This window comes from Pantherophis guttatus, chromosome 14, assembly GCF_059756535.1.
Source record: "Pantherophis guttatus breed Tessera chromosome 14, ASM5975653v1, whole genome shotgun sequence".
Classification (NCBI taxonomy): Eukaryota; Metazoa; Chordata; class Lepidosauria; order Squamata; family Colubridae; genus Pantherophis; species Pantherophis guttatus.
Window position 1 is genome coordinate 15,567,259 of NC_142076.1, and position 25,271 is coordinate 15,592,529.

Consider the following 25,271-nt stretch of genomic DNA (forward strand, 5'->3'; position numbering starts at 1 on the left):
GCGATTCCAAAAAAGAAAAGAAAAAAAACCCTCTCTCTTTATTTTAACATTAATCCCTCCTCCCTTGTGTCCGGCGAAAACGGGTCTAGAGCTCTTACCTACAGTCAAAACGGTTGTTCCGGCCAAAGGTTATAAGCACAAGAGGAAAAGGGGAGGAGAAGGCAGAGGAGGGGAAGAAGAGCCCCCAACCCTGTGGGCAAGGCAGAGCGCTAACCTTGGTCGTCCCAGCTTCTGGCACTTCCGTTCAGTCTCAGTCCCGTTCAGAAGATAGAATAGAATAGAATAACAGAGTTGGAAGGGACCTTGGAGGTCTTCTAGTCCAGCCCCCTGCTTAGGCAGGAAACCCTACACCACTTCAGACAAACGGTTATCCAATAGCTTCTTAAAAACTTCCAGTGTTGGAGCATTCACAACTTCTGGAGGCAAGTTGTTCCACTGATGAATTGTTCTCCCTGTCAGGAAATTTTTCCTTAGTTCTAGGTTGCTTCTCTCCTTGATTAGTTTCCATCTGTTGCTTCTTGTCCTGCCCTCAGGTGCTTTGGAGAATAGCTTGACTCCCTCTTCTTTGGGGCAGCCCCTGAGATATTGGAAGACTGCTATCATGTCTCCCCTATTCCTTCTTTTCATTAAACAAGACATACCCAGTTCCTGCAATCGTTCTTCATATGTTTTAGTCTCCAGTCCCCTAATCATCTTGGTTGCTCTTCTCTGCACTCTTTCTAGAGTCTCCGCATCTTTTTTACATCGTGGCGACCAAAACTGGATGCAGGATTCCAAGTGTGGCCTTACCAAGGCCTTATTCTTTTCCCTGGGAAGCCGTCCCGTTAATGGCTTTTGTCACAGAGGCTGAGCCCTCAAAATCCAGGCTCAGAAAAGCTAATAGCTCGATTGTTATTTAACTGGTGGAGTTTGTTAAGCTGGCTCTTGATCTTGGGTGGGGATTTAACGTGAGGCTTAAAACATGAAGAAGGGATGGAGAAAATCTGAGGGGAAAAAGGCCATTCCGGAGTAAATGGTCAAGGTCACATTTTCAGTTCTTTTATTTATTTCTATCCTGCCTTTATTCTTTTTTTTACAAATAACACAAGGCAATGAATATGTCTAATGCACCTTCCTACTCTTATTTTCTAACAACAGCCCTGTCAGGTAGGTTGGCCTGAGAGACAGTGACTGACTGGCCCAAAGTCACCCAGTTGGCTTTCATGCCTAAGACGGGACTAGAACTCGCCGTCTCCTGGTGATTGGCCCAAACTCACCCAGCTGGCTTTCGTGCGTAAGGTGGGACTAGAACTCACCACTAGATCAAATCGCGTGGCACAGTTGATTGTTGGAAATACCAGTTCTGACGAACTGGTAGCTTTTTAAGTACCGGTTTGCCCGAACTGGTAGCTTTTTTTTTAAAACTACTGATTCACCTGAACTGGTAGTTTTTATCACTACTGGTTTGCCCGAACCGGGGCGAACCGGTAGCATTTCACCCTTCAGACATACCCAATTCCTGCAACTGTTCTTCATATGTTTTAGCCTCCGGGCTCTTAATCATCTTAGTTGCTCTTCTCTGCATTCTTTCCAGAATCTCATTTTTTTTATAACATCTGTGTTATCAGATGCACTTAAAAAAAAAAACATACATATATTACATTCTTGCAGTATACAATCCTATGTTTCCATTGCCCAATGTTCTCCTTGTTCGAAAGTGCTTTTTTAATTTTTCATTATTTGTTTTTGTTTTGCTTTGTTTACCAAGTTGGGCATTTAAAATGATTGCTTCCATAAGAAACGGCTGCCAGTCGAAAATACCACTGCCTCCCTTTCTACCTCTCGCTGAGAGCATCCCTAATGGAAGCGGTTGTTTAGCCCCCAACAAAAGTGACAATTTTACAGGGAAAAAAAAAAAGATTATGCCTCCGGGTTGCTCATTTTATTCAATTGTGCACCATGAAAAGGTTTTCTTTTCAAAGCAGCCTTGTTAAAAAAAAAAAAAAAAGACAACAGGAAGGGTGTCATCATTCCATGCAACTTCCCCTTTATGAAGCTAAACCAGTAGAGGAAAAAGAAAAGAAACATTTTTTTTTCTCATGCTTAGATTTCTTCTTTTTAATGAGATTTTTCAGGGCAAAGGAACCAAGGGTGCTTTATTTGAAGAAGAAAAAGAAAAAAGCACGCGGTAATGTTAAGAAACCATCTCATGCTGGCATGTGTGTGTGCATGTGTGTGTTTCTACTGTAGATGGGGGAACAATTGGAGATGAATCGTGCTATGTGACACATGCCTATACCTAAACAGCTGCATACACACAAGCATACATCCTGGCATGATCACAGGTGCTTGTAGAAGCCAAATGGGAGGCTTCTCAAAATCCTCTAATTAACTGGGATCAATAGCCGACTTTCTGTATCTCTCCAACGCTTAGTAACCTCCCATGCCTTGGGAGACATGGGAGGCTCCATTATTGGAGAATTTGTCAGAATATTCATGAACTGGGATAGACATGGCAACAGGTCAGCCATTGGGGACTGGCTGTAATGGGAAGACATGGTAACAAGGTCAGTCAATGAATAGGCATAGCAACTGGGTCAGCCAATGAGGACTGTTTTAGAAACAGAAACTTAAGCAAGAAGGCTGGGCGTGGCTCAGATCTGAGTCTGTGCAGAAGCTAAACCAGTCTGGATTTGTCTGTCTGCAGAATTGAAACTGAAACTAGTCTGCCCTACTCTGTGTTTTGCTTGTAACCGTTACCACGTTGGAAGAAATCGGCTGTTGGTGTTGTAAATTTACTTCATATGTTATTATGTATATAAAGAAGGTAATGAATCCTGCTGCATCAGTCTGCCTGTGCGTGCTTTCTGGATTTGATTTTTTGCAACAAACTCTGACAGAATTTTACAGAGCTGAGAGTTTCTGCCTTGGGATTGGTTGGCTGGTTTTCCAACTCTCTGTTTTTACAGTGCTATACCTATAGAAGTCAGAGATATCGGGACCAATAATGTCCCTTCCTATTCAAATGGACATCATTCTTTCTAGAAAGGTGCTCTTATATTACTTAGATACTGAATTTCTTAATTGCCATAAAACAGGGGTCCCCAACCCCCAGTCTGCAGATTGGCACTGGTCCACGGCATGCCAGAAGCCCTGCCAGGCAAACAAGCAAAGCCCCATCCGTGGCTCCCTCCGGTCCATGAAAAAGCCTTTCTCCACAGAACCGGTGCCCAAAAGGTTAGAAGCCGCTGCCCTAAAAAAAAATCATAAAATTGAGCATGACTCACTTAACCAACTTGCTTAGCGATGGGAATTCTGCTCCTAATTGTGGTCATAAGTCAAGGACTATCCGCGCTATTCCTAAAAGTTGCAGATGGCAGATCTGGGCTGGTAATAAATAACTTGATTGGAAGCATGCACTAAAGTGATACAACGAGCAACCACTGTTCCCCTCAAGGTTACACCATATGAGGTAGTGCATGTCATCCCAAATATTAGTTTTCATGTTTTCTAAGGCAGACGTTAACAGTCCAAAATAATTCTTCAGGGACAAGAGACAAGGGACATGGCACATATGTTCTCTGCATTTTTACAAATATTCAATAACTTTGGTGTTTATACTTTCTTCAGCTCATCTCACACCGTGTGATCTTTGCCAACACTTCTTACGATAGTTGGAAGTCTTTCATCCAATTAACAGAATCTCAGTCAATGGAAAACTAAAAGGACCCCAAAAGCCATTTCCATAAACCGAATTTTTCTTGGCGCTCCTGTGTTTATGAAGGTGAATAGTTAAATATTTGAATTCACGCACGCACACGGACACACATTGTATTCCATTGTGTATACATTCTTGGCCTTTCCCAATGTATGCAGACTACCCCTAACTCATCCTTGAAAACTTTGACTAACTCTCAAAAACTTCATGGAGTCCATCACCAATGACATGGGTGCCTTAAAAGGAAGAAAATGCCTGACAGGGCTAGAGATTGATAGTTTGTTTTAAAAAGCCAAGCAAAACAAAAATGTGTATCAAATACCAAATGCGATTGTTCTTTTTCTCTGCTCAGGAAAATTCCTTTTGTTTTTAAATCTTATTTTGGACATTGCTCAGAATGTAAATAGGTAAGACTGAAGAGTTTTCACGTTGTATAACATGCTAGTGTTAAGAAAGGGATTCCTTCTAGGCATTAACCCTTCTTCCGTTGCAACAATCAGTTTATGCACCATACAAATATTCTAAGGATGGCTCTCGTGTTTACTCAGTGTTCAAACTGTCCACTCTAGAGGTTTTCCTCTAAAAAAAAGAAACCAAGCAAAGGAGAAAGTGATCTCCATCCTTCTAAGTATGGATAGTTCTTCCAATGAAACCTCCAAAAATTAGCCTATGCACCATACAAATATTCTAAATATGGCTAACTTCCTTTATGTAGTGTCCAAGCATCCAAGTAATAAGATTTCATGCCACGATGAAAATAACCCAACCGAAACTGGAAAAGGGAGCAAGCAACAACTTCGAATCTGTCAAAGTTTCCATCAGGGTCTTATGAAATATATAAAGATTCAGATTTCTACATCTTCTGAAGCGTTTGGTTAGGGTGATCGAGCAAGGTTTAATTGAAAGTTGCACCGTATGCTTTTCACCCAAGTCTTACGCAAGACAACAGCCATCTCTCAAGGCCCGTAGATCTTTCGATCCAAGACTATTGATTAAAGCCTTGCAAGAGATGAAGCCGTGAAGCTTTCTGCCTCTCCTTTGTTCTCCTGGAGGTGTCCAAAGACGCCTATCAACGATTGTAGCCCGTTTATCTTCTGATGCTCGGAGAGGAACAAAATCCAATGGCTGCTATTTGCAAGCGATTATCATCCCCGGCTCTTCCATGTCATCGTTGGAACAGCTTAAAAAGAAGTGGATCATCCATCATGGATCTTTCATGGAGAGATCTTCATAGGCTTCCCGTTTTTATCATATTGGTAGACAAGCATTTTGATGCAGTGGGAGTTGGCCGGGGATATCCACGGGCTGCTAGTTATTGAAAAGTTATGGTTTGTATAGAACTGGACGGGTTGCTTCTGACACCGGAAGAAGGCCTTCAGCGTTACGGCCGCCATTGTGCGGAACCGCTTGCTGATGAAACAGTACAGGAAGAAGTTGATGGCGGTGTTGAGCAATGCCAGCATGTTGGCCACGTCGGAGACGATGTGGATGGACCAGCTGTTGTTGATGGGAGAGACGTAAAGGTGGTAAAGGATCATGATAATCCTCGGGGCCCAGAGGACGGCGAAAATGGAGGTGATGGTAAACAAGATGGCGGTGGTTTTCCCGGTGGAATAGCCTCGCAGCCGGAAGTTGCACTTCTGCCGAAGCTTGTAGACGATGATGGAGTTCAAGATGAAGAAGATGGAGCAAGGGACCAGATAGATGGTGAAGCAGTGGATCCAGATGAGGATGTGGTGAACAAGCGTACTTGTGTAGTCTTCCTTCCAGATGTTCGGCCACCAGTAGTATGGGATGCTGGTTAGGAAGCAAATAATATAAACACTCACAATGACTTTGCGGGTGCGAGCGGGATAGGAAACCATGTGGTATTTGAGGGGATGACAGACGGCGATGTACCGGTCAATCGTGAGAGGGACAGTAATCCAGATGGAAGTATGGATGGAGGAGAACTCTAACACCTCGATAATTTTGTCCAGGACTTCAGGCATCTTCTCCTTCAAGATGAAATCTTCCAACAAGAAGTCAACAAAGACGATAAAGAAAAGGACTAGCAAGTCAGCCACCGCGAGAGCTAAAAGGTAGTTATAGGAGGACTTTTGACGCCGAGCCACCAGCTGCGACAGAATGATTACCGTCAAAATGTTAGCTGTAATGGGAGAGAGAGAGAGAGAGAGAGGGAAAAAATTACATTAACTTTAGAAGATTAGCAATTACTATTAGGTCCCAATAATCAAATGTGACACATGGAGTTACTTAAAGCATATTCTAAAAGAGAATTAGAATACAATTAATGCACCTATTTGGGTTTCTGAGAATAGTAATGAACAAGTAATCAACAGCAGCTGAAAAATGAGGATTAACATCGGAAAAATAACCCAAGAATCAACACCCCAATGACTGCAAGGGATATAAATCCTTCCATTCCCCACCATTTTGTGGGAACTGAAGATGCTTCTTGGGTGAGAAGTGAAATGTCTTCACGAGAAAAAAAAAAACAGAAAGTCCGGTTGCCTCTTGAAAAAACACTTTTGGGACAACCATGACCTGGATGACGGAGAATGTCCATCGACATCTCCTTTGAAAATGTTTTGCTTCTCATCCAATTCTGAAGAAGCTTCTTGGATAAGAAACAAAACATCCTCAAGAAATAACAAGAAAGTCCAGTTGCCTCTTGAAAAAACACCTTTGGGACAACCATGACCTGGATGAGTGAGAACTTCCACAGACACACATCTTAAGGTTGAGAAACTGTAGTCTTGACAACAGTAGACAAGGAGATGCCTCTTAAATGCAGGACAATCTTCTTTAGAATATGGGTCAACATTGATTGTCTTTAAGTGGACCCTGATTTAATTCCACTCTGGCTGCAAGACATTCTGGCTGGACGTCATACAGACATTTCCCAACAGTTGCTCAACCACCAACCTATTTAATTAATTCACAAAGTACAGAGGTTTGGTTTACCGAGAGAGGGTGAGTTGCCAAGTATTGAAATTTCATATGCATTCAGTAATTACTCTTTTTTTGTGTGTGTGTGGAGCTAATGCATCACATTTAACGTTCGACTTCTGAGCATGCTGATTTCTTTTCCAAGGCCAATCAAGAATAATGACACAAATTCCTGTAGCTAAGAACTGAGGAGAAAGGTGGGACCCCAAAGACAGGACGAAAACGATTCTCTTGGATGCATGCTGCACATCTGAATACAAGTGCATATTATTTGGCCACTCAACTGCCAAATATTTATGAACAATCTCTTAGGGCATCTTGCTGAAACATGGTTTTCCGGAGGGGGGGTGAGGGAGGGAAATCTTGAACAGTGACAGGATGGGGGTGGGGAAGATGCTGCTGGCATTTTTGCTTTGCCACTTTTTTTTTTTTTTAAAAAAAGAGAATTGCATCTTCAAGCACTCAAGTTAATTCCTGCTTTGCTAAGTGCTGAAGAAAATGCTGAAAAGGATTGCTACTCAGCCACCTGTCTTTTGAGATGGGAAGTGGGGGGTGGGGGGCTTCATTCCCAACGCTTTCCCATGTTCAAAGCTGACTATGGAGCATTGCCGGGTGAAGCTTTAGAGTGGTGATGTCTCAGGAGGGGGATAAGGTCCCTGAGAAGATTGCATGGTTGCCAAGATTATAATTCGTTGTTAGATGAGAAGGTCTCCTTTGAGTCAAGTGGAGATCCCTGGGTTGTGGCCCGCCAGCGGCCAGCAGAGCTGGCAGCAGATTTGGACAGTGAGGAGGTTGGGGAGGAACCTGGGCCAGTCCTGGAGTCTGGGGAAGGCTCTGATGAGGGCTCTGCGTCGGAGGCAGAGAGGGGGCCAGGGCCGTCTGACAGTTACCAGCTGCCTTCGGAGTCAGACATCAGTGAGGCAGATGAACAGCTGGAGCCTGTTCCCAGTGTGTGCATGCACAGAGTTGCCAGACGAAGGGAACAGCTAAAGAACAAGGGTCGACTTGGGAGTAAGGCCACAGGTGGACGGTGAAGGGCCCCTCCCAGAGGAAATAAAAGAGGAGCGAAAGGGGAGTGGAGTTTGCAGGAGACAATTAGTTCACTTAATTGGTTCGTGACTCTCCGAGACTCCTTGCCACGTTTTGAAGATATCGGCCTGGCAGCTCTCCAAGCCAGATGAGGTCTGTGACTGTAAATTCTCCCTTGAAAGATTTTGCTGAAGGTGAATGAGAAGAATTCACAGTAACTTAATAAAAAGGGGGTTTTGTTGGGACAAGGAGTCTGCTTCATGCTCTTGGGAACCCTAGGTCAGAACACACTGAGACTACGTGAAGTGATCCATAAAGTTCTCTCAAAAATAACATGGAGATGCTTTTATCATTGTCTTCTGCCTGGGAAGTAAGTTGGACCTCCAAGTCTAGCTTTCAGTGACTCCTCTGCGTCAAGCTTAAGTCCTTGAGTCCTTGATCCATAAAGTTCTCTCAACAATAATATGGAGTTGACTTACATTGTCTTCTGCTGGGAAGTAGGTTGGAGTCTAGCTTAAGTCCTTGAGACTACATGATCCATAAAGTTCTCTCAACAATAATGTGGAAGTGACCTAACCTTGTCTTCCAATGGGAAGTAGGTTGGATCTTAGTCAAGCTTCAGTTCTTGAGTCTACATGAACAGACCCATAATGGTTTTTCAATAATAATATGGAAGTGGCTTATCAGTGTCGTCTTCTGGGAAGTAGGTTGGATCTCCAAATCTAGCTTTCAACTCTCTGAGAGTTGAAAGACATTTATACATGTCTTCCATCCAGCTGCTAAAGTGATCTGATCCTATTTAACTTGTTTTGACAGCTACTATCCATTTTGTTAGCGCAACTACCGTGTTTCCCCGAAAATAAGACCCTGTCTTATATTTTTTTGAACCCTGAAATAAGCGCTTGGCCTTATTGCCATGCGCTCAAAAGCCCGATTGGGCTTATTATCAGGGGATGTCTTATTTTGGGGGAAACAGGGTACTACAAGGACAATTCATAATACCCAGATGCAAATCTATATATGGATTGTTTTTGTCCAAAGTTCAGATTCTGTACGAACATTTTGAGATAAATGAGCCCTTGGCCTATCAATATAATTTATCATTACTCAAAAGGTCATTGCTTTTTTTTTAAAAAAATTTGCTTTTTAAACATTAGGTTACCCCAAGCTTCTTTGAAAATTCTGGAGACTCCAAAGCAGTGGTTCTCAATCTTGGCAACTCTTAAGATGCGTGGACTGCAACTCCCAGAATTCCCCAGCTTAAGAGTTGCCAGCTGGGGAATTCTGGGAGTTGCAGTCCACGCATCTTAAGAGTTGCTAAAGTTGAGAAACAATACTCCAGAGCTACCAAAAGTGAGCTTGCAGACATCTGGATAATCATTAGGGGCCAGCAAAGGAGAGGCAGAACGTTCTAAGGATTTGATACCTTCTAATGGTTGCCTGGGCTTTGCAGGCCAAATACAGTAGCCTTTACTCAAGGCAACCCTCCGCCCCGCAACACACACACACACAAAGCAGGCAAGCCAACTATTGTCCCGTCTAGGTCTGATGGGAATTGAAGCTCAGTAAGATGTGGAGAACTGCACGTTTTCTGAAACCCTGAGCTAGCTGCACAAAAAGCTTGTCCCGCTGCCAAGGAGCTTCCTAGCTATTAATGTAGCAAGATCCATAGGCAGCCACGGCTCTCAGTCTTGTTCTCTGAAGAAGTTATCGATTTTTCATGATCCACGATGAAGCTGCAGCTCCGACCAAAACACAGGAAAGACCCAAATTTCAACCCCGAGATTCTAGGAGAGTTGACCCCTGCTTGGAGGCGAATATTGACGTGGCTTTCTGGAAGGGCTGCAGATTTGAACGGGGGGGTTGGCGGTTCTTTCTGTCCGTTCTCTGGTTGCCACGTAGGCCTGATGACACAGGTGGGAAAATAAGGAGATGGGAATCGGCAGGGGGGCTCAGGTGGAGCCACCGCTACCCCACTCCCCCAAATATCCTAAATGAACATCGTGCCCTGTATGGAAGGATTAAAAAGCAGTCAATACATTATAGGTTAGTCCTGCGTGTATGACCACCATGGACCACCAACATTTCCGCCGCTGAGCGAGACAGTTGTTAAGTGCATTTTGCCCCATTCGCGACCTTCCTAGCCAGAGTTGTTAAGTGAATTCACACTGCACTTGTTAAGTTAGTAACACCGTTGTTAAGCGAATCTGACTTTGCTTGTCAGAAGGTCGCAAATGACCCCAGGACTCTGCAACCTTCTGTCAGGGTTTCAAGTAACACCCCCCCAACAAAAGAAGACTCCGGGGCCTGAAGTTCCTCAATCTTCCATTTTATTAGAGATGTCATATTCGCACATCTGGGAAAACCCGAATCTGAAAGCTCCCAGGTTTTTCCCACCCAAAGGAAAGTCCAAGTCCTTGCCCAGCACCCACATGTCCATCACATGGTCCAGTCAATGCACCGTCCCAACTTGAGATGCCTCCCAGTTCCAGCCCTCCAGATGCAGGGCAAGATGTCCTTGACTCTCTGAGAAAGGAATGTTATTATGACTACAAATCACTCCTGCTCCATACAATCCCCCCTCCCAGTTTCCCACAGTAGTAAATGTGGCAGGCCTGGAGGCCCAATGCAAAAGATGGCTTCCAGGCCTGACACCGTCATAAAGTCGAGTCAGTTGCCAAGGGTCTGGATTTTGATCGTGGGACTGCGGGGATGTTGCAAGGGTCGTAAGAGTGAAAAGCGGTCATAAGCCACTTTTTTCCCCCAGTACCGTTGTAACTTCAGACAGTCACTAAATGAACTGTTGTAAGTCGAGGACCGCCTATATTGCCTGGATGTGTTTGCATGTGGAAATCTTGCCCTTGGCTCAACGTCAAACCCCTCCCCTTGTACAGATAGCCCTCCACTTAAGCCCCCTTCATTTAGTGACCATTCAAAGTTACGTCAAACTCAACAGCCACACACCATTACTTTTCCTGGCATGATTGCAGAAATAGATTTCCACCGTCAACTTCTAGGATTTTTTTGTTTTTACCACCAGCCTTGGCAGCCACTTAAGATTCCCCAGAGCCCCCCCTCCCCCCCTCCCCCCCAGGCCTTTACCAGCTTAGCTTTTTCCAGATAGCCAGTTTTCCGCCACTTTCTAAGGCACTTAAAAATTGACTGGATCAATACAAATCTCACCTCTTGTAATATTGACCTTAGCAGATCAGTGTCTCGGTGTGTGCATACACACGCATGCAGCCACTTACACAAAATACGTGCACGTAAAAACAGAGAGATTCCTTCTCCCCAGGTCACTAATGCTAATATCCTTGATCTTTCTTCTTTGATTAGTTTTAGTTAGTTTAGTTAGTTTATTTGATTTGTATACCGCCCTACTCCCGAAGGACTCAGGGCGGTGAACAGCCAAACAATAAAATACATAGATACAAAAAATTTAAAAACCAGATAAAATCAAATTAAATCATTTTGGCCCAGACAGATTAAAACACCCCAATAATTTAAAAACAGATTAAAATTTACATATTTAAAAAAGGGAAGAGATTAGGCCAAGCCCGCCTGATGGAATAAAAAGGTCTTCACAGCGCGGCGGAAGGTGCGCAGATCCGGGATCCTCCGTATCTCTGGGGGGAGCTCATTCCAGACGGTAGGTGCCCCCACAGAGAAGGCTCTCCCCCTAGGGGCCGCCAGCCGACACGTTTGGCTGACGGCACCCGGAGGAGTCCCTCTCTATGAGAGCGTACTGGCCGGTGGGAGGCTATTGGTGGTAGTAGGCGGTCCCGTAGATAACCAGGTCCTAAGCCATGGAGCGCTTTAAAGGTGGTAACCAAAACCTTGAAGCGCACCCGGAAGACCACCGGGAGCCAGTGCAGCTCGCGCAGGAGAGGTGTTACACGGGAGCGCCATGTCGCTCCCATTACCACCCGCGCGGCCGCACTCTGCGCCAGTTGGAGCCTCCGGGTGCTCCTCAAGGGGAGCCCCATGTAGAGAGCATTGCAATAGTCCAGGCGGGAGGTGACGAGGGCATGAGTGACGGTGCGTAACGAGTCCCGATCCAGAAAGGGATGCAACTGGCGAATCAGGCGAACCTGATGAAAAATCCTCCCGGTCACGGCCGTCAAATGCTCTTCTAAAGACAGCGGGTTGATACTGGGTTTTCTCTTCGGTTTGCTCTAAATGCCCCCTCCCTGTTTCAAGATACATCAAGGCAAGCAATTACATAACGACTTTCCCCCCCCCCTATAAGCCCACTTCGCAGCCATAGCATTTCTCCTAGGAGTGAGCGTGGGCATATTTTACCAGGAAGATATGGTTGTCAGTGAATTCTGCTCATTGGTACCGAATGCCAGTTGCCGTCATTCCTTCCTGCTATGCAGGTGGAATTTCAGTCTATCTCAGGAACATAGAACCAACAGGGCTGGTGGCTCTTGGAGGTTTTGCAGTCCAACCCTCTGCTCTAGCAGGAGATCTTATACGAGCTCCCCCAGGAGATACGGAGGATCCCGGATCTGTGCACTTTCCGCCGTGCTTTGAAGACACTCCTATTCCAGCAGGCCGGCCTGGCCTAATTTTCTCCCCTTCTTTTAAATTTTTAAACTGAAATTTTAATTCGTTTTAAATTATTGGGAGTTTTAAATTGTCTCGGGCAAAAATTATTTAATTGGGTTTTAATCATGTTTTAACTTTTGTATTTATGTGTTTTATTTTGTGCCTGTTCACCGCCCTGAGTCCTTCGGGAGTAGGGCGGTATACAAATTTAAAATTAAAAAAAAAAAAAAATTATACCAGGGGTCGGCAACCTTAAACACTCAAAGAGCCACAAAGGTCCTAACTGGAAGCCCCCGTTCAATTCTGGAGGCGACCGGAAGTCCGGTTCCCCCACCATAGAGTCTCCTCCTAGCATGGCGTCCTTTTTCCTCTACCTGAACTAACCGAAAGCCCTATCAATTGTGGAGCCGATGACCAGCAACAGGGACCTGCAGCAGAGGGATGAAAGAGCCACATGCGGCTCCAGAGCCGTGGGTTGCTGACCCCTGGATTATACCATTCCAGACAAATGGCTCTCCAGTCTCTTCTTTAAAACCTCCTTAGGTGGAGCACCTATAACTTCTGAAGGCAAGCCCTTCCACTGATTCTCACTGTCAGGAGATTTCTCCTTAGCTTCAGGTTGGTTGTCCCTTTGATAAGCTTCCATTTGTTACTTCTTGTCCTGTTCTCAGGTGCTTTGGAGAATAGGTTGATGACCCCCTCTTCTCTCTGATAGCCCCTCAAGTCCTGGAAAACTGTTTCCATGTCACCCCTAGTTCTTCATTAGGACCTGGTTATCTACAGGACCGCCTGCTACCACCAATAGCCTCCCACCGGCCAGTACGCTCCCATAGAGAGGGGCTCCTCCGGGTGCCGTCGATCAAACAATGTCGACTGGCGGCCCCTAGGGGGAGAGCCTTCTCTGTGGGGGCACCTACGATCTGGAACGAGCTCCCCCCGGAGATACGGAGGATCCCAGATCTGCGCACCTTCCGTCGCGTGCTTAAAACGTTTTTATTTCATCAAGCTGGCCTGGCCTAAATCTTCTCCTTTTTTAAATTTAAATTTTAAATACAAATTTTAATTTGTTTAATTATGGGGTCTTTTAAAATTCAGCCGAATTATTTAATTTGTTTTAATTTATTTTAAATTTTGTATCTCTGTGTTTTATCTTCTGGCTGTTCACCGCCCTGAGTCCTTCGGGAGAAGGGCGGTATAGAAATTTAATAAAATAAATAAATAAAATAAACATGCCTGCTTCTTCCCTCAATCATTCCTTGCACATTCCTTTCGCCATCATGGAGCATCCATGAATTTGGTCCCATAGATATCTGGGGCCGATGGCTTTGAGGCTGTCAAGTATTTGCAAGCCATTGACACACGTGTCATATAGACACCAGTGGAGGCAGAGAGGGTCTCCATCCCTATGTGGAAAGGAGGGGCTTACCCTGTGTATAAAACCCCCTCCAACATTTTTCCACCTTGCTCTCACCATCTCTCTCTTTTCATGTTTGTTCCTCATGAGACTTGATCTCTGTTGTACATAGTTAATATGATTTATTATATAAATAAATACGTTTAAGACATTTATTTATGCATCTGCCTCTGAACTCTTCTATGCTCCTGGGGGTTTCTACGATCCCAATTCCACAGAGGCCCCCCATTTCCTTTCTCGTCAACCTTTCTCCCAGTTGCTATTCTGCACATAGCTAATCTTCCAATCTTCTCCACTTTGTTTCAGCAGCTGATGTGTTACCGCGCTGACCTTGACTTGAGACCAAAGACCAGCTGATGCTTCCCGCTTGTGGAATCTCAATGCTCCCAGCCTCATTCCAAAATATGCACGCAGGCATCATAACTCCCCTGTCTTTGGCAATGAAAGAGCATCTGGGAGCATTCTCTTATTCTTTCTGGATATTATTATATTTTCAGGCAGGGACTATTAAACAGACCCTTTTGCCAGGCGTCCTATTGACGGATGCTAAGTGTTTTTAATGCATAATATTCTTGACGGACACCTGCCCTGGAGTTTTATCTTTCTTCCTTCCTTCCTTCCTTCCTCCTCTGAGCTGTTGGGATGATTCTTTTTCCATTCATCACAAAAATAGACAATAAGCAGAATGGTAAATATTTTGGGTCCTCCCCCACCCCCACCCGTCTGACATCAGCCTATCATCTTGCAATGTTTTTTACAAGCTGTTTCATTGTCCTTGGGCTGTAAAATTCAGAAATGTAGATTAGAGAGGAGTTTCTGATGGAGCGAGTGAAAAAAACACCCCTTTGAATTTAAATAAGATTATCTGAGATTTCAAACTACCCCCAATCCTAGCATCAGTTAGAGTTTAACATTCAGTTGGTGCAGCATTTATTTCATCCTTATATCAGAGGAATAGAATTGAAAGCTGTTTTCCTTTGCGCAAAGTTCAGATATTATCTTTGCAATACTTTAACAATCAGGAGCCCAACTTTCTGATTAGGGCTTTCCCAGATCAAGAGGGTTTTGTTTAAATGTTAGAGGGGGGAAAAAACCCTTATTTATACAGTTGAATCCTTGACTTATAGCTATTCATTTAATAACTGCCCAAAGTTAGTGATATGGTATGGTATGGGACGTGGTGGCTCAGTGGCTAAGACGCTGAGCTTGTCGAACGAAAGGTTGGCAGTTCAGCGGTTCGAATCCCTAGTGCCGCCTAATGGGGCGAGCTCCCGTTACTTGTCCCAGCTTCTGCCAACCTAGCAGTTCAAAAGCACGTAAAAAAAAATGCAAGTAGAAAAAATAGGGACCACCTTTGGTGGGAAGGTAACAGCGCTCCGTGCACCTTTGGCGTTTAGTCATGCCGGCCACATGACCACGGAGACGTCTTCGGACAACGCTTGGTCTTCGGCTTTGAAACAGAGATGAGCACCACCCCTTAGAATCAGGAACGACTAACACATATGTGCGAGGGGAATTAAAGTTAGTGGTACTGAAAAAAGTGATTTATCACCAACTCCTTGCACTTACTCCTATTGTAGCATCCCCACAGTCATGTGATCAAAATTTTGCCTCTTGGCAAACTGGCATGCAGTTATGATGGGTGCAGCATCCCGGAGTCACGTTGTGACTGCCATTTTGCAACCTCCCCATTCTGGCTGGGGAATTCTGGCAGCTGAAGGCCACAGATCTTAAATTTGCCAAGGTTGGACATCCCTGGTGTGGTGGTGATGTCTCAAAAAACTCCCTGTGCCAGACTTTTAGGGGGGGTCCTGTCAGGGGTGAAATCCACTTACCTTCGCTACCAGTTTGCAAATTGGGAGTGTGCGTTTGTGCGTGACACCTCTGCGCGTGTGCTGGACCTTGTGCGCATTCGCAGAGCGTCAAAAACGGAATGTGATGACGTTCTGGGCGGGTGGGAGGAGCCTCCCACCGCCGGCGCTACCGGTTTGCCCAAGCCGGATAGAACCGGCTGCATTTCACCACTGGGTCCTGTCCATCCTGCAACATCTGTATCATTTCTTCAAAATCCTAATCATGGGGAAGAAATGCTGAGTGCAAGGTCCAGCTGTCTTTTTCTCCCCGTTCACAGAGAAGCTCATTTGAATTCTTGGCATAGAATTCCCAGTGAGGGAGACGAGGGGAAGGAGGAGCAGAGACAAACCTAATATTTCACCATACAGAAGTGGAGAAACAATGGACTGATTAAGTATGTTTAGCAACACAGCTCTGGTAATAACTTTCTTCTGCTGATACAGAGCGCCAACGAAAAAAAAAGATACGTTTTGCATACCTTCCTTGCCCAAATGCCAGGATAAATGAAAAAAATTGAACATTAATAGCTTCTCTCTCCCGAGCTAATTGCATTAGGAGGATGCTATAACAAAAGGGGGGAAAACAAGATGATCTCTTTATCATTTAGAGATAGTCCGATGAGTTTAGTTACGATGACAATTGAGCCCCAAATTTCCATTGCTAGGCAAGGCAGCTGGTTAAGTGAGTTTTGCTCCATTTTATGACCTTTTTTTTTTTTTTTTGGCCACAATTGTTAAGCGAATCACTGCATGGTGTGAATGATGCGGCCATTAAACAAATCTGACTTCCCCCATTGACTTTGCTTGTGAAAAGCTGGCTGGGGATTTACAACGGGGATCACATGACCCTGGGACACTGCAATCGTCATAAATACATTCAATCGTCACTAAACAAATGGTTATAAGTCGAGGACTACCACTTTGAGTTGGGCAGAGAAAGAGTGACTTTTTTCTCAAAGTCACCCACTGATCTTTCCTTGTGAAGTCTAGTCTTGAACTTGGCTTGGCTTCGTCCAGGTTCTACAAACTGGATAGTGCATAGATATTGTTCTGACTTAGGCTTTCCAAGAGCACGAAGCAGACTCCTTGTCCCGACAAAAAACCCTTTTTATTAAGTTACTGTGGATTCTTCTCATTCACATCCAGCAAAGTCTTTCAAGGGAGAATTCACAGTCACAGACCTTATCTGGCTTGGAGAGCTGCCAGGCCGATATCTTCAAAACTTGGCAAAGAGTCTTGGAGAGTCACGAACCAATTAGGCGAACTAATTGTCTCCTGCAAACTCCACTCCCCTTTCGCTCCTCTTTTATTCCCTCTGGGAGGGGCCATTCATCGTCCAGCTGTGGCCTTACTCCTGAGTTGACCCTTGTTCTTTAGCTGTTCCCTTCGTCTGGCAACTCTGTGCATGCGCACACTGGGAACAGGCTCCAGCTGTTCCTCTGCCTCACTGATGTCTGACTCCGAAGGCAGCTGATAACTGACATACGGCTCTGGCCTCCTCTCTGCCTCCGACGCAGAGCCCTCATCAGATCCTTCCCCAGACTCCAGGACTGGCCCAGGTTCCTCCCCAACCTCCTCACTGTCCGAATCTGCTGCCAGCTCCACTGGCGGGCCAGAACAGATAATTGTCTGTCATGTATGACAGACACACATGCAGACAATTTCACACAATTGACAGACTCACATGCAGACAATACACACAATTTCATATCCGGAACTTTTGCTTCTGTAGCTCAAGAATGGAGCTTTCAACTTTGGTCAAAAAAAGAAGTATTTCAATACCAGATCTTTTAGCAGTTGAACGCAATTTGGAGGGTTTGATGTAGAATCACCAACCATGGGAGAAATGCAAATACGGTAAGTTTCTAATGACCTTGACTGCCCCCCAACTTCCAGAGGGACTACAGTTATATAATGGCCGTGTTTCCTTGAGATGAGCAGAGTTCAGCTTTTCCAGATTGGCATATTCTTGATCTCTTGGATTTCATGATTTCATTACTGGCCAGAAAACCAAGGAAGGAGGCTAGTTGGCTGATAAGTTTGGTTCAACTTGTAGCAACAGATGGATTTACGGGAAAGATTATCACCTCAATATCTGCCAAACGGGTTAACCAAACCCTTCTTTTTTCCAGCTTCCCTCAAGGTCAAACCAATATAATTCCCCGGCTTCCTTCCTATAGCTATTTCTGTACTACGTCCTCCACACCAAAAAGAAGAAAGCATATTGCATATAGCCTTTCACATGCCATCGCTTTAAAAAGAATTGCTGACCGGTTAAATATATAGGCAAAGTGGCTCAGGAAACAAATGATGGCGAGTCCAGTTTTAAACTCCATTTAGACACAAAATTTGCTGCCCGACATTGCATTCGTCCTCCTAGCCTCGTTTAATTGGGAGCCTTGTTTGAAAGGACAAAGAAATGATTTATGAATGGTGCCCTGATGAAGCTGGAGGAGGGAAATGGGCTAAAAATACAGACCAAAAGCACAAAATTGAAGTCCATGGGTATATATCCTTCCCCTTCCATTTTTCCTAACTTCTTCCTTTTGGTTCTGAAAACCACCTTCTAATCAGTGCATTTGGAAGAGAGGTGACCTCCATCAACAGGGGTCAGTCTAGATAAGCACTGAGGTCTCACCAGATTGGATGTTCGTATTAAGGAAGTAAAAAAGAGATTTGAACAAGGAGCCTTGAAGAAAAGCTATTCAAGAGTAAGGGAGCTAGTTTGAGCCAGGGGCAAGGACTAAGTTTAACTCCTCCCCACCAAAATATATTTATTTTATTTATTTATTGGTTCGATTTATATGCTGCCCTTCTCCGGAGACTCAGGGCGGCTTACAATGCATTAAGCAATAGCCTTCATACTTTTGTATATACCTGCTTAGTAGGGCTTTCGGGGGCCCCCAAGCGGTGTTATTTTTTTATATAAAGTCAGCTTATTGCCCCCACAATCCGGGTCCTCATTTTACCTACCTCGAAAGGATGGAAGGCTGAGTCAACCTTGAGCCTGGTGAGATTTGAACTTGCAGTAATTGCAGGCAGCTGGTGCTACTCAACAGCACTTTAGTCTGCTGTGCCACCAAGGCTCTATGAGAGCCAGTCTGGTCTAATGGTTAAGGCACCAGGCTAGAAACCAAGAAATTGTGAGTTCTAGTCCTGCTTTAGGCATATAAAACCAGTTGGGTGACTTTGGGCCAATCACCAGGAGACTGGGAGTTCTAGTCCTACCTTTGGCATGAAAGCCATCTGGATGACTTTGAGCCAATCACCAGGAGACTGGGAGTTCTAGTCCTACCTTTGGCATGAAAGACAGTTGGGTGACTTTGGGCCAATCACCAGGAGACTGGGAGTTCTAGTCCCGCCTTAGGCATGAAAGTCAAGTAGGTGACTTTGGGCCAATCACCAGGAGTCTGTGAGTTCTAATCCTACCTTTGGCATGAAAGACAGTTGGGTGACTTTGGGCCAAACACCAGGAGACTGGGAGTTCTAGTCCTACCTTTGGCATGAAAGACAGTTGGGTGACTTTGGGCCAATCACCAGGAGACTGGGAGTTCTAGTCCCGCCTTAGGCATGAAAGTCAAGTAGGTGACTTTGGGCCAATCACCAGGAGTCTGTGAGTTCTAATCCTACCTTTGGCATGAAAGTCAAGTAGGTGACTTTGGGCCAATCACCAGGAGTCTGTGAGTTCTAATCCTACCTTTGGCATGAAAGACAGTTGGGTGACTTTGGGCCAAACACCAGGAGACTGGGAATTCTAGTCCTACCTTTGGCATGAAAGACAGTTGGGTGACTTTGGGCCAATCACCAGGAGACTGGGAGTTCTAGTCCCGCCTTAGGCATGAAAGTCAAGTAGGTGACTTTGGGCCAATCACCAGGAGTCTGTGAGTTCTAATCCTACCTTTGGCATGAAAGACAGTTGGGTGACTTTGGGCCAAACACCAGGAGACTGGGAGTTCTAGTCCTACCTTTGGCATGAAAGACAGTTGGGTGACTTTGGGCCAATCACCAGGAGACTGGGAGTTCTAGTCCCGCCTTAGGCATGAAAGTCAAGTAGGTGACTTTGGGCCAATCACCAGGAGTCTGTGAGTTCTAATCCTACCTTTGGCATGAAAGACAGTTGGGTGACTTTGGGCCAATCACCAGGCGATGGAGAGTTCTAGTCCTACCTTTGGCATGAAAGACAGTTGGGTGATTTTGGGCCAATTACCAGGAGTCTGTGAGTTCTAGTCCTGCGTTAGGCATGAAAGCCATCTGGGTGGCTTTCAGGCAGTTCCTCTCTTTCAGCCCAAACCACCTCACAAGGTTGTTGCTTTTGGAGAAAATAGGAGGAGGAAGGAGCAATAGATATGTCCACCACCTTGTACCGTTTATTAAAAAAAATAATAAAGGTGGACTTTCAAGAAAAGATTGGACTGCCATTTGTCAGAAATGGTATACGGTCTCCTGCTTGAGCGGGGGGGTTGGACTAGATGACCTATAAGGTCCCAACCAACTCTGTTAATCTGTTATCTGTTATCACAATGGGTGAAATCAACTAAACGACGGTCCTCTTTTATCTTCACAAACACCATTTCTCCTCTGCAAAGGTTCGCTCTATAGCACAGACAGGACCGTCACCCAGCTTCTTGAAGGATTTGGCCTTTTGAAGAATTGGCTGGATGGCACATGCCCCCCCCCCGTACCAATCCTTTCTCTTCCCCCCCCCCACAAAAAAAATCAATCCACATTGCCGGAATTTTTTTTTTCCCCTCTCGCTCCCCAAGTGCTTCCTTTCTAGGTTTTCTCTCTTCATGCCTATCATTAATAATAAGGACAGCCCATGTTTTGCAGAGGTCGGCTGCGATTGGAGGGGCAGAGAAGCCGAGCAAAAAAATAAAATAAAATAATAAAATAAATAAACCAGCCCATAAATCTCTCCTTCGCTCGGCTTGCCAAGAGAGGTGTTTCTTTTTTTTTTGTTTTGTTTCAAAAACTCTCTCTTGGTACATTTGAACGTGAGCTCCCGAGCGTTCTCCGAACGGCTCCTGCTGTGTCAGCACCACGGACAGCTCAGCCGGGTATTTATTTATTTATTTATTTATTTATTTATTTATTTATTTATTTATTGTAATAGGAAGGAGGGGGAAGAGAGAGAGAGAGAGAGAGGGACGTCTCTGGCTCTTCTCTGGCTGCATGGGCTGGCTAAGTCCCCCCCCTCCCTTCCTAGCTCTGGGACTTCAAGGAATCACGCCCTTGCTTTCTTCTCCAGGTTCAGATGCCTCTTCCAGGTCGTCTGGATCACAACTCCCATCCTCCCCAGCCAGGCGTGCTGGGATAAAGGGAAGATAAGAGAGCTGTAAATGGGCTCATCTGTTGGGTGTATGTGTGTGTGTGTGTGAATGTGACTTCCAAACTCTCCAAAGGGGTGAATTTGGGTTCAACCGCAGAACCTAATTAAATGCGAGGAGGCCTCTGTCCTGACACTGGGGTAATGACCATCCAAGCCCCTAGTCCCTAAGGGGCACTTCAAAAAGGCTTAATGAGACTAATCTTAGTTGACATTATGAGTTATGAATGCCTCCTCCCCTCATCCAATAACAGCAACACGTTTCTGAAATTCAAAACTGCCCAGGTTTTGCCCAAGTTGGAGTAAAGCTCTCCTCATGCACACCCGTCACCCCCAATCCCAACCTTGAGGATGGAGACCATCCTACGCTCCCCTCCTGTAGTTCTTAAACCGACCTTAAAAACAATTAATAAAGCAATGCTGAGCAGAGGAACTCCCAACAGTGACCATGGACCCTAAAAAGAACTTCCTAAGGCAAACCCACTTCAAGTCGAAAAAGTCTACAGCTCTCAGCCAAGTGCCTGAGCTGGCAGCTGGTCCCCTGTCCCCTTTTGAGGGACAACGGACTCATCTCCACGCTCATACCTTCTTTGTGAAGACCAGAAGTAGGCAGAACCTCTAAATGGGTGGGGAAAGATTGTCTATAAGTTTTAAGAGGGAAGGAAGGAAGGAAAGGAAGGAAGGAAAAGGAGAAAGGGAGGGAAGGAAAGGAGAAAGAGGAAGAAAAGAAAGGAGGAGAGGAAGGAAGGAAGGGAAAGGGAAGGAAGGAAGGGAAAGGAGGAAGGAAAGGAGGAGAGGAAGGAAGGGAAAGGGAAGGAAGGAAGGGAAAGGAGGAAGGAAAGGAGGAGAGGAAGGAAGGGAAAGGAGAAAGGGAGGGAAGGAGAAAGAGGAAGAAAAGAAAGGAGGAGAGGAAGGAAGGGAAAGAGAAGGAAGGAAGGGAAAGAAGGAAGAAAGGAAAAGAGGAAGAGGAAGAAAAGAAAGGAGGAGAGGAAGGAAGGGAAAGAGAAGGAAGGAAGGAAGGGAAAGAAGGAATGAAGGAAAGGAGAAAGAGGAAGAAAAGAAAAGAGGAGAGGAAGGAAGGAAAGAAAGAAAGAGAAAATGAAAGATGGGAGAAAGGGAGGGAAGGAAGGAAGGAAGGAAGGAAAGGAGAAAGAGGAAGAAAAGAAAGGAGGACAGGAAGGAAGGAAAAAAAGAAAGAAAGAGAAAATGAAAGATGGGAGAAAGGGAGGGAAGGAAGGAAGGAAGGAAGGAAGGAAGGAAGGAAAGAAGGTAGGAGGGAGAGAAAGAAAGAGAAATATCTTACCCGGGAGCCCCAAGCACAGCAGGAGACTGTAATAAACGATGGGCGCGTATCCTAAGCCGCAGCCACGCAAGGAAGCATTATACATGTGAATGTAATCCTGCTCCATTGACTTGCTCCTGTTGGGTTGCCGAGCTGAGCCGGGTTAGTAGGCGGGGAGGCAGAGTCGGGCTCCGGGATCGGCTGTTCCACATCCCAGCCTCTGCCACTGAAGACGGCTGGGCACCTGTCACTGGAGAGGGAGGAACTCAGCCCAGCTGGCAGCACATGGACCTTCCAGCGGTGGGGCAGAGAGGGTGGCAGAAGGGAGAAAGAGGAGGCGGAGGTAGAGGAGGTAGAAGAAGAAGAAGAAAGGAAGGAGGGAGGGAGGGAGGGAGGGAGGGAGGAGGCAATTACAGCCACCGGTCAGGCAAAGGGTTAATATGCCTCTTCCCAACTGGAGGCGCTGTGCCCACCTTCAAATACACACACACCAACTGTATCCCACACACTCACTCACTCTCACACACTTTCCTGGTCTTCCTCCTGGGTCCTAGCACCCCTCTCATTTTCAATAACGCACATTTCTTTGGGAGGATGTTAGGGGAGCCGGCTGTAGGATCTGCTCACAGGAAGTCCCAGCATGTAGCTGACCCTCTTCCCCCCCCAGAAGGCTCAACAGGGCCTGGTTAACCCTGGGGTGGAGAGAAATCCACCCCAACACGTTAGACCAGAAAGGAATTTGTGCATGTGTGTGTTTTTCTCCTTCGCGTGGTATTCATGGCCACCTTCAGACAAAAGACTGAGCAGTTGGTCCTACGTTTGATGGTGGAGCAAGCACATTGTGAGAATAGACCCATTGTGGTCTGTAAAACCCTTGATTTAGTGAAAACTGTTAGGGGATGTACAGGATGTGGTTCCGTACTTTTCAAATTAGAAGGAATTCAGTAGAAACGATCACTTCCCACCTGTTGGACTTCCCTACACCTTTTGAGGGGATGAAATCCGAGATGAGTTTCGCAGTTGACACTTGACAGTTGGCCAAACTAACCTGGTCCTGTAAAAAGTCCCTTTTGGACAGATCCGATTTCTCGTTTTAATTTGGTCCTTGAAGACTTACTGATTTTTGGAGAGCTATGCCTTTGTTTGGTTGAGGGTTTTTTTTTTTTAACCAAATCCCAACAGGTTAGCAACTAACAATAGGACAGAAATGGTTAGTAGGATTACTACAAGTAACAACAAGTATTAATAAATATTTACTGAGGTAGAGTCCCAAAGGAGAACTTAAAAATCCCAGAATTCCAACCAAGAGAATTAATTCACAACTTAATCAACACAATGCAACCAATTATTTTCAAATAAAATCAAACAATACCTACCCTACCTACAATAGCGAAGAGCACAGATACTTCCATAATTAATGGACAGTGTTTGGGTGTGTTGGGTGTTTAATTGAAATATAGCAACCACAATACCAGGGCCAACCCTTGGAAGGATGCCCACGCTCGGTTAATTTTATGATTGGATAAAACTGGATAAAAAATATAATTATGTAGCAGTCTGAGGAGCCCCTGCTGTTTTTCTCTGGGTTGATCCAGACAGTTCCTTCAACGTGTTTTCTCCAGGCTTTAAGGTAGCACTAAAATAAAGATAAAGGTAAATAGCAATTAGCACTTAGACTTATATACTGCTTCATAATGCTTTTACAGCCCTCTCTAAGCAGTTTATAGTCGGCAAAGATAGCCTGCAATACTGCATTCTAACCACTGGGAGGGAAGGAAGGAAGGAAGGAAGGAAGGAAGGAAGGAAGGAAGGAAGGAAGGAAGGAAGGAAGGAAGGAAGGAAAAGAGCAATAGCCCTTAGACTTATATACCACTTCACAATGCTTTACAGCCCTCTCTAAGCAGTTTACAGAGTCAGCCTATTGCCTCCAGCAGTCTGGGTCCTCATTTTACCGACCTCGGAAGGATGGAAGGCTGAGTCAACCTTGAGCCTGGTGAGATTCGAACTGCCAAATTGCGGGCAGATGGCAGGCAACAGAAATAGCCAGCAGTGTTGCATTCTAACCACTGCGCCACCACGGGTCTAAAGGTTTTCCTCTCCAGTTATGTCCAACTCAAGGGCATGTTGCTCATCTCTGTTTCTTGGCTGAGGGATCCAGCGTTGTCCGCAGACAATTTCTGTGGTATGTGGCCAGCATGGCTATATGCCAAAGATGCATGGAATGCTGTACCATCCTATTAAAGTGGTGCCTATTTATTTACTCACAGTTGCATGCTTTTGAACCGCTATGTGGAAAGGAGCTGGGGGCAAGGAATGGGAACTCACCCCATTGCAATGAACCTGGGTCTCAAACTGGGCTGTCAACCCACCAGCTGACAAGCTCAGCATGGCACCAAAAGTTTGGCGATATAATTCCCAAATTGTGGAAGCTTTATCACCGGAGGCTTTCAAGAAAAGATTGGACTGCCCTCTGTCAGAAATGCTGGTGTAGGGTCTTCCGGCTTGGCCGGGGGGTGGGTGGGTGGGTGGGTTTGGACTTGATGACCTACAAGGTCCCTTCCAACTCTGTTAATCTGTTAAACTGCCAATTGCTCTTCTGCCTTGGGATGAGTTGAGGAAAGCAAATGAGCTGAGGTGGCGCAGTGGTTAGAGTGCTGTACTGCAGCTACTTCAGTTGACTGCTAGTTCAGCAGATCAGTGGATCAAATCTCACCGGCTCAAGGTTGACTCAGCCTTCCATCTTTCCGAGGTGGGTAAAATGAGGACCCAGATTGTTAGGGGGCAATATGCTATTTAGTATACTGTCTTTGGTGTAAGCCGCCCAGAGTCCTCGGAGAGTGGGTGGCATAGAAATATGGCAAATAAATAAATAAATAAATAAATAAATAAATAAATAAATAAATAAATAAATAAATAAATAAATAAATAAATAAATAAATTTCTCGCTCTCGCTCTCCTCCCTCCCTCCCTCCATCTCTGTGTTAGCCTAGCTATCTACCAGTATTTGATCCACCCCACTTGGCGGGTCAGGAGAGATGGGGGCATGGAACTGGGGAATTCTGGGAGTTGAAGTCCACGGGTCTTAAGAGTTACCAAAGTTGGACACCCTTGCTTTAAAGATTTGAATTTGAAGCTTAAATTTGAAGCTCCCTCAACGGCCTTGCTTC

The 25,271-nt window shown here is 45.2% G+C and overlaps 2 protein-coding genes across 4 annotated transcripts in view; one reads left to right on the forward strand and one right to left on the reverse strand.

The window, feature by feature from the left end:
• The window catches only part of IQCK (IQ motif containing K), a 124,445-nt gene that overhangs the window by 71,103 nt on the left and 28,071 nt on the right, over window positions 1–25,271 (forward strand). The gene's annotated exons all lie outside the window — the stretch shown is intronic.
• On the reverse strand, window positions 1,372–22,542 carry GPR139 (G protein-coupled receptor 139). The gene is made up of 2 exons (XM_034426250.3): window positions 22,126–22,542; window positions 1,372–5,846 (listed from the first exon to the last, which is right to left on the reverse strand). The coding sequence occupies exons 1-2, from the start codon at window positions 22,229–22,231 to the stop codon at window positions 4,912–4,914; spliced, it is 1,041 nt and encodes a 346-aa protein (XP_034282141.2). The 5' UTR covers window positions 22,232–22,542; the 3' UTR covers window positions 1,372–4,911.